General features: G+C 36.3%; 1 protein-coding gene across 1 annotated transcript; it reads left to right on the top strand.

The window, feature by feature from the left end:
* Window positions 1-413: 413 nt before the first annotated feature.
* Window positions 414-8567, top strand: LOC106670454 (electron transfer flavoprotein subunit alpha, mitochondrial). The gene is made up of 6 exons (XM_014400815.2): window positions 414-563; window positions 3238-3381; window positions 3453-3717; window positions 7668-7880; window positions 7943-8094; window positions 8169-8567. Exons 1-6 carry the CDS (start codon window positions 516-518, stop codon window positions 8343-8345), a joined length of 999 nt encoding a protein of 332 aa, XP_014256301.1. The 5' UTR covers window positions 414-515; the 3' UTR covers window positions 8346-8567.
* Window positions 8568-10268: the final 1701 nt, after the last annotated feature.

Here is a 10268-nt window from a genome sequence, read left to right as displayed (position 1 = left end):
GATTTTTTCAACTGTTCCGCTAAACTTTTTTTCCCCACAAATCCGGACCGGACGACTAATTTTAAACTAGACGATACTCGACTGACTTGCAAGCTTTCGCTCGGATTTGAAGTATGAAAGGCAAATCGGGCGGACCTTCCTAGATTCTAAGAGGTCTCGGTTCAGCTGAGGTCGTCTGTCGTCGATTCGTCCAAACCTCTCATGTCAAAATTTGCGTCATTTTTTAACCCCAGGCCGTCTTTATCTTTATATAAATCTAAACAATAAACAACTTCCTTGAATCTACAACTTCATATTTTCGATTATCCAAGTCGATGTCTATAGTTGGTATTTTGGCCATATCGATGTCTATGTCTTGGTTTTTCCACATGGCATCGATTCTCGTAAACGTCCATGTCGTCCTTGAAAGCAATCACTTCTTTTTTTTATCATCTTATCAAAGGACCGAAGGAGAAAGCTGCGAGTTTTCCGACTAGTCTCAGAAGGATTTGAACCAAAATTAACACCTGGAGAAAATGTTCAACACACTGAGGACGAGCAAATTGGTCGGCGGAGGGTCAAAAGTAAGAAAACTTATTTCCAACATTTATATAAATTGCAGGACGAAATTCCGTCTTGTCCTTCAAGGAGAATTCTCTGTCAAGATTAACAATTATAAAATGCTCAAAAATGGATAGAGATATTGCCAACTTTGTAGTATTTATTTTCCCTACCATTTTTATTTTATATTTATTTCAAATTGCATTAAAATTTATTAGAAATTATTGTTTTTTACTGTAGGAAAATTTAATTTGATTTTGAAAAATAATAGGTTTTAATACTATAATTTTGTTTATTGGACCCAATAATTTTTTAAATAATAAATACCGTGTGTAATGGCCTAGTACGCACTGGGATTCTTTGAATCGACTCATGTTGTGGGGCAGAGTCAGGGCTGCGTAGATTCATTGTTCCGATGCAGCCCCGACTCTGCTCCGCGACAAAGAACAGTGTCCAGACCAAGATTCAGTTCACATTCATCAGTGCCTGCAAAATTGATGGGGGAACTAGCTCTCGGGAATTTCCCTTGCTCTTTTTCTCATGTAGTGTATTCAATCGGAAGTGAATTAAAAAATGCCCAAAAAGATGGTGGGTTCGACAAATATTTCACGGCGGGAATCAGCTCGGGAAAAATCTTTTGGGCACGTTGAGATTAAATGATGGCGCAGGGTTCAGAAATTTTTTGAGGATGTCCCTGACCTTATACAAGACACTATCAAAATCCTCAAGAAAACACTCACTAGAATGTCAACCAAACAAATGAAGCAAGAGCGCTTGTTCCGATTCACATCCGCACTGGCAAATGTTGCACAACATTGAGTCAAAGAATCCCACATCGGGTGGGATTCAAAAAAGTCCTAAAATGCTAGCCCGCAATACACTAGATTCATCGCAACAATGAGTCAGGGCAGCCCGGCTCAGGCTAGATGCAGCTGAGACTCTCCGGAGATTCAAAGAGTCGATTCAAAAAATCCCAGTGCGTACTTACCTTTAGACATACTGTTAATAAGATTGATGCTAATTTCATAAGGAATTTCACTCCATAGACATTTCAACGCTGTATTCAGTTGTTGCAGGTCAACTAGCTCCGGATTGTGATCGAAAAACCTTTGCAACGCATCCCACATGTGCTCAATTGGATTGAGATGACAATGGGAGAAAGGACAGATGGGAAATTCCCAGGTTTTCTAAACAATGACGAACAACTCTGCCTCTATGAGGTCTGACATTGTCATCCAGTAATCAAAAATCCCTGCCAATTAGATCCCTGGGTTGATTATTCCTTGATAATTTCTAGGACATAAAGGACTGTGTTGAGGTTACCTTCAACAATATGGAGTCCAGTTCGTCCTCCAGTGTAAATCCCAGCCCAGACCATTACACCGCTTTCTCCAAACTGCACTGAAGGGAGCACGAACTGGGATATTGCACGTATCCACTGTTCTCGGTGGACATGACTCATCAGTAAACATAACAAGAGAACATGATTTCAATTGGTTTCTCTTCTAGGTGCTCGATGCACCATATTCTCCTGAGTTGTTGGTGGCAGGCTCTTGCTGCATGTCGTCGTTCTCACCTTTTGAATTTTCCCTCCTTTTTGCCATTTTTCAAATGTCGTGTAATCTATTTGAAAAATAGCAAAAAGGTAGGAAATTCAAAAGGTATGGTTGAGGTGGGAAGTTAGTTTCCAAATGGATCGAAGTCACGATAGCTCGAGTGGTAGAGCAGCGGCATATTTAGCCGAAGGTCGTGGGTTCGAATCCCGCTCGTGACACAGACTTTTTTATCTCAACTAAAAACCTTAATTAATTGAATCAAAAATAACTTTGAAGCAAAAGTTTTGATTGATACATGGTACTGAAAAAAAGGACATGGTACTTATATTATGGAGTACCAAACAATATTCCATAAAGACAAATATTTAGCATTAAATATGTGTGGTGTTTAGTGACCAATGATTATTGAGGTGCAGTTTGGTGCGATGTAGGTTTCTGAAAAACATTTTCTTTTTTTTTCTAGTGTTTGTTTTCTGTGTAGATGTGTCATTCTTGTGTGTTGTGTTGAGAGTGCCCACTGTTGGCACACCTCTACAGGGAAAACAAACACTTTGAGCCCTGAAAATGATCTCAATAAAGATCAAAACGTTGGCTTAATAAAGAAAATGTTTTTCTAAAACCTACGTCACACCAGACCGCACCTCACGATCTCTAAATAATCATTAAGAAAATGGGATAGGGATGGGGATAAAATAGGCAGCCACAAGTTCTTCTATACTTCAACCTCGAATAGATCTATTGTGATACTCTATTTTTATAACTCACTGGCCAGCTTCAGGTTGTTAATGATCCTCTAGAGCCTCATCATAAGTTGTAAAGTGTTCCTTTGGCCCACTCTTCCCTCTCTTATATAAGTACCTTGTACTTGTTGGTAAAGTTATATTTTGGAGTATCGACATTGATTGGCATGCCTAGAATGGCATCTGCCTGTATCTCCTCCTTTCCATTTCCATTGTTCTTTACATGACCTATCCTTGTAGATGGTTGTCCATTTGTGAGCCTGTTAGCCGTTGCTTTGGCTTCTCTTTCTACAAATAATTTAATATTTAAATGTTTTTTTGTCTCTATTTTTTTTAAAAATGTGTTAAGGTTTATATTTTCAGTATATGAACATTAAAAATTTTTTAACCTTGTTTTGTAGGTATTTAAGAGATTTCAAAGTACTTTAGTGGTCGCAGAACACAATAATGAGAGCCTAGTCCCGATTGTTTATAACACCGTGTCTGCTGCAAGCAAGGTCGGTGGTGATGTTTCAGTTCTTGTAGCTGGAGAGAACTGTGCAAAGGTGGACATTTTTATTTCACTTATAATTTTTATAACCTCAAAGATCATCGATTAAATAAGTACACGTTTTAGGCTGCAGCTGAAGCAAGTAAACTACCTGGCGTAGCAAAAGTTTTGGTAGCTGATGCTGTGGATTTCAAAGGATTCCTGCCCGAGAGCCTAACACCTTTGATAGTCGCTACTCACAACCAGTTTAAATACTCGCATATTATCGCCGGAGCGACGGCTTTTGGAAAATCTCTTTTGCCCCGTGTTGCAGCTAAGCTCGATGTTTCTCCAGTGTCTGACGTAATCGAAATCAAGTCGCCTGACACATTTTTGAGGACAATTTACGCAGGTTGGTTCACATTGTAACTTGGCTGTAAATGTTGATTGTTTTTATTTTTTTAAATTGTTTTTTATTTTTATTAAAATCACTAGCCCAACTACTTGCATAGAATTTTACATTAGTGCATGTATATTATACATTAATTGTTATATTTCACATTTAACAATTTAAGACATCAGATTGACCACTTGGTTTTATCACAGTATTCACTAGAGGAGAAATTGTTACTTGATAAATATCATTATAGTTTAAAATAAATTATATCATGCTGTATCACAGATGTTGTTAACTTGTATTGTAGTATATGTGGCTCTCCTAGTTTGAAGTGGACAGCACATTTGACTTTACTAAGTCCTAAATGGAATTTTTTGAATTTTTCTTGTATAGTCAGGAATTGTAGTTCTTTGGGTATCTGATTATTCCTCACGTATTACTCGGCATTTATTGCCATTCAGACTATTTTATGTTGTAATACTTGCAGCCGCTTTATTTTGGTTGAAGACGCTGCTTCCCATATTTCGCACCCATAAAGGACCAGGGGCCTTATAATAGGTTTGTAAATTAGCATAGCGAGTTTGGACCTTATCTTGTATTTGCGGTTTATAATAAAATGTAGCATACCCAGACAAGCATATCTTTCCATATTAAGTTAAATTTCTGTTTTCAAATGTTTAAATGCATTTAATATTGATATTGTATATTATGTAATATACTATTGTATGGACATTGCATTGTCAACCAACCACGTTTGGTTGATATCACTGTTAAGGCCACCAAAGAAAATGAAAATATAAAAACAAGGAGATGGATTTGCAAGTTATTTACCACTTTCTCTCTGTCAATTTGCTGTACAAAGTTCAAGGAGTTCATGCCTGATTCCTTCAAACTTTGTGGCAATTTTCAATCCAGTTGGTAGCTGTTTTTGAATGCTAGAAAATATTTTCTGGAGTCTGTTCAAAGATTATGGGGTTTCATATACAATATTTACCATGTATTGTGAAATTGGAGAATGAAGAATAAAAGACGCACAGGACTGAGGGATGATAATGATGATGGATACTGGGAAGTGGGGGTTTTGCATGTACTACTGCTATCTGGCTTATTGTACTTTCCTAATTCCTTAGTTCAGTGCAATCGACCTTCTCTTAAGAAGTAGTGTGTCATTGACATTGCTACAATTCCTTTTATGTCTCCATTGAAGCGGTTGCTTCGTTCTAAGATGGTATGGGTAAATGTTTCTGCCTCCTCATTGCATAACCTACAAAAGGAATCTTTGAATACCATGTTAGATGTTTTGTCAGTTGCCAGTGACCGGTAGTCCTATCACTCCTGAGTTTAGCCCTTTTTGTACCAGTGAGTTTGCCAGTCTTGGTGAGGGTTGTTTTGAGGGGCCCATAGAGTTTTTCCATTTCTGAGATAGAGGATTCTCTCCGTTTTTAGGGCCTATGATTTTGCAGATCCTGTGTCTGCTTTTTGTCACCCAAAATTCCTTCATGTCCTGGTACCCAAGATATCATTAGGTTGTTGTGTTTCCCCAGGTTTTGGAGATTTTTTTATGCATTGATTGACTAGTTTTGATATGACTTTTTTTACACAGTAATGCTTTAATAGCTCCTTGGATATCTGACCTTATGAGGATTTTTTTGCCAGTATAACCACTTTTAAGATTTTCGAAGAAAGAAGAATGAGATAAGAACAGGACTGAAGGAAGGAATGGGAAAGATAATAGCTTTAAATGTTTGGTGCATATGACTATTGTAAATGTTATTAAGCCACAACAGTTTATACGAAACCTTAAGAACAGCAATGTTTACTTTTTAATTATTAAGAAGTGATTTATTAGAAATAAATTAATTTATCTGAAAAAATTTAGTATGTTGAAATGTCAATTTGTAATGGTTTCTGTTTTTAAATATTAGCAGGAGTACGAATATTCGATTTTTTTTGGTGGGTCAGGGTCAGAAATTCCAGGGGCAATGGTGGGAATCGAACCCACGACCATAGGGTTTAAGAGCTGAGAGTCTGATGCGTTAACTAACACTAATTTTGAGATGTCCGGAAGACACCCATAGATTGTACTGCTAGGGACAAGGGAGAATGGATTGTAACTCTCCCAGGTCCCGTTACTATCAATAGAAACATTGAATGAGGACAACGTGTGTCTCAGTGGAGCAGCGGATTATTCTCAAGTTTTTGACCAAGTAATGGGTGAATCCAACCAAAATTTTGAGACGATTAAAAGAGGGATAGGGGAGAAGTCTGAGTCAAGAACCTATCTTTGCTTGACACAAAAAAAATTTCCGGAGGTGAAAAGGTCGAGAACAAGAACCTAGTGTGACCTAGGCCAACAGTGAGGCAACTTTTCATGTTGACTTTCTTCATGATTGATGCACAATTAACGCACAATATTATTGTGAATTATTTGATGCTGCAAAATCGTTATTTCAAAGGAAAAGAAGGAAGAAACAATCGGCCAGAAGTGTCATTCTTTGCATGCCAATGCCAGGCCTCTTATATTGGGTTGTCCGGAAAATAATGCAGGATTTTGGTATTAAACAAAAAAAAAGAAACTAGTTACTTTAAAGCAATGTTCTTTAATCAAAATAANTCCTGTAAACGTAAACAGAATATTTTATATAGATTTTTTTTAATGAAAACTTAAAATCCTGCATTATTTTCCGGACAACCCGATAGCTAAGGCCACGATCAAAAATTGGATGTGTTAGGATGGGGAAATGTTAGAACATCCACCCTATAGTCCAGGCTTGTCACATTGTGACTTTCATCTTTTTGGACCCCTCAACGATGCACATGGAAGCTTGCTTTTCGATCACAACTAAGCGGTTGAAGCATTTGTGTGCCAACGACTATGAGAATGTCCCAAGACTATTTATGACGATGCAATAAAAACACTCCAAATCCAATAGGAAAAATGTATTTCTGCACGGGCAGGGGAATATGTAGAAAAGTAATATATCGTTGTAAGCTTTAATTAAATAAAGTTAGGTTTAAAAAATTAAATCTCTTTTATATTTGATACTCCCTTGTAGTTTGATTTGCTGTATGTGTTTTTTTCATTTTTGTTTTGGTCTGTCAGGTGAGTTCAGGCTTCTGGACTGAACATGGTGTTAAAAAAACAGGAAACCCAAAATTTAAAATAACTGCGGGAGTAACTCATAGCCAGGGGCATTGGTGGCCTCAATGGTTTAGACGTTTAGGCGTTGACACGGTGCTCATTGCTGTAAGGTAAAAGTCCAAGGTTCGAATCCAGTGTCCCTGCATTCAAACCCGACATAATTACCAATGAGCTTTTTTTTTTTTTTTTTTTTTAATATTGGCACCCTGAGGGTTCATATAACCTCGTAGTTGAAACTCCCTCTTTTAAAAAACAAACAAAAAACTCATAGCCGAGTTGCCTCACTCTTTATTTATAGGACACGATGACTTAAAGTTCAGAGTTTCAGAATTTTATTTCTAAACAATTTACATGTAAGATAAGAGCATTAAAATGATGATTCTTTTTAAACGGAGTATTCATGTATGCTTGTACAACCATTAATTTATACAAACTTGTTTTCTTGAAGGCACTTGGATACAAGTCTGATATTAGTAATATTTTAAACTCAAAATAGATTTCTGTTGTACAATGCACCATGGTATGTACAACAACTACTTTTCACTGATTGTGCATCATTAAATTTTTAATAGCAAACTTCAACGACAGTACTTGCTAGACAAGTACTTGTATGCTAAGCAATTTTTTAAAATTACACTTTTACAATTATATTAAATTGACTTATGATTTGTAATGTTTTTAAACTGATACATTGATGGTTTATTTAAGTAGAATAGTAATGATTATACTTGTGAGTCATTGAAGGTGTTTTAAAATGTTCAGGAGCATATCTCACACAAAAATTGTTAAACTGTTTTGCACCTTATAAACTTTTTTTTTTAAGGAAATGCTATGCTTACGCTTAAATCAAAAGACAGCGTCAAGGTAATAACTGTAAGAGGTACGAGCTTTGCACCAGTAACAGGCGAGGGTAATGCTACGACTGAACAAGCCCCTGCCGGAGATTATAAAGCCCCAGCAACAACATTCGTCAAACAGGAATTGACTAAGAGTGATCGACCCGAACTTTCGACAGCCAAAGTAATCATCAGCGGAGGTAATGTGGCAATTTATTTCAAATTGTACCGTATGTAATTTTTGTGCGCCCTTGTATTGCAGGCAGAGGAATGAAATCTGGTGAAAATTTCCAACTGTTGTATACTCTGGCCGATAAACTTGGAGCTGCCGTCGGAGCCTCTAGAGCCGCTGTCGATGCAGGTTTTGTACCCAATGAATTTCAAATTGGTCAGACGGGAAAAATAGTCGCACCTGTGAGTTTTTTTATATATATTTTTTTAAGCAATTCAATTACACTTACCCTGCTAATTAATTATTCTTCTTCTAGGAATTATACATTGCAGTTGGTATTTCTGGAGCTATCCAGCATCTGGCAGGCATGAAAGACTCCAAGACAATCGTCGCTATTAATAAAGACCCAGAAGCTCCAATTTTCCAGGTTGCTGACTATGGTTTGGTTGCAGACCTCTTCAAAGCTGTACCAGAATTAACCGAGAAAGTCTAAGGAGTTAATGCAAATTTGACAGTTTGAATAGTTATCACGACAAGAAATGAAGAGCAGCTGAATAAAAGTTAAACTTGTATGCATTAAGTATGAAATTTTAAAAAAAGTTTTCAGTAAAATAAATGTCGATATATAGACTCGTTTTTGGAATACAATCATTGTGATAAATTACATTCAATAATCCAAGAAATACAAGTAAATATATTTTTTTATTTAGGAAGATATTGTGTTGTTTCTTTCATACGAGTACCCTTTACATTTTGCACTCGAGTTGATATATATTTATTTATTTTCGTTTAGACAACTGCATAACAAAGTTTGCATAATATTATAACATTTTAAAAAAAATTGTGATCACTGAATGAGAAATAAACTCTACTCACATAAACGGGTAAATAAATGAATGACAAACTATTTAATGAGGGAATAAAACATCTGAAAAAAATTCCAAACTGGAAAGAAAGTCTGGTATACACTAGACTATCAGTCTTTGTTCCAATTGTTCGGTACTAGTTTAGCTTGACAGAAAAGAGCATAGGCCATAGGCATTTACGTCTTCTCTCTGTAGGAACAAGGGTTCCAATACTAGCAAACAAACCACTAGGGCTAATGGCACATGCCTTCTTAAAGTTTATGGTTCATTTTTCAATAAAACTTTTGATCGTGTCCAACCTGCACATCTCATGTAAAAGCCCAATCCTTGTGGACCCAATTGGACTATTGCATGTTGACTGCCAGACAACACAGGAATAAATAAGAGCTGGTCTTACCATCATTTTGTATAAAAGCAACTTATTATTCAGATTCAAACCCAACTCCATACAAAGTAGTGAAAACATGAGTTGGACAGCTTGTTTTCTATTTGTAACCAGTACATTAACGTGTTTGTAAAATTTAGTTTGATGTTGCATACTGCCCAAGTATTTAATCGAGGGAGACAAGGTATCATATTGCCATTTATCACCATGTCATCAGTTTTTTAGGAATTAATTCTTATTTTACATTTCTTAAAGTATTTTTTTGATTTTCGTAAAGCATCGTTCAGCTTCAGTCTCTTAATGACAGTGCAGGTGTGCGAGGATGGACAGGGCGGTGTCGTCCACAAATAGGGCCAATCGGACATGCTTTAATTTTGGCATTTCACACAAGAAAACAAGGAACAATGTTGGTCCCAGCACTGAACATTGAGGAACACCAGCTACTACCTTAATTTCTTCATAAATGGTGGCTTCCTATAGTGGACTCTAGAGTCAATCTGTTAGATAAGAGCTGACTATTTTTGGTTGTTAAGTATTAATTTGTAAATCAGCCCTCGAGCTGTGTTACTTACATGGCTCTGGGAGCATAAAAACTTTAGGTCGAGAGTATAAAGAAAAAAATTCATGTCGCATAAGTCAATATACGTATGTTTCAATATCTAAATACTGGAAGCCAATCCTTGAGCCTACTATTTATAATTTTCCTTTGAAACTTTTTTTTTCCTTTATGGAAGAAATTGCGATATTATGACCAGAGCAGGGAGTCATTGGTCCAACAAGGGTGTACATTGAAAACATTGAAAATCTTGTATTCTTATATTTATAAATCGGAGCAATTATCTCCAGGAGATATCATTATCATAACATAACATTTATTTAGGTTAAGAAAAAATTGTTATTATACCGTTCAGAAACTGTTAGATCAGCAGATATTTGCAATAGATAAAGAGAACTGGACCTAAATGAAAGCCCTGAAGTACACCTGACTTGGACATAAATGGATATGATTTTACTCGCTTTAAATTAACCATCTATTTTCAGGTTTTGACAGCAAACAATGAAAAAAGAAGCAATGATATCACTAGTGATCAAGGGCTTGTAATTTTACAATGAAATGTGTAAAATTTAATCCGTTTGCCTTGCAATATTCTTAAACTAAAGCTTA

This window comes from Cimex lectularius, unplaced genomic scaffold (assembly GCF_000648675.2).
Source record: "Cimex lectularius strain Harlan isolate CLEC.00 unplaced genomic scaffold, Clec_2.1 scaffold31, whole genome shotgun sequence".
In the NCBI taxonomy this organism is placed as follows: Eukaryota; Metazoa; Arthropoda; class Insecta; order Hemiptera; family Cimicidae; genus Cimex; species Cimex lectularius.
Note: the sequence above shows the minus strand (reverse complement) of the source record. Positions and strands in the feature narration are given on the sequence as shown.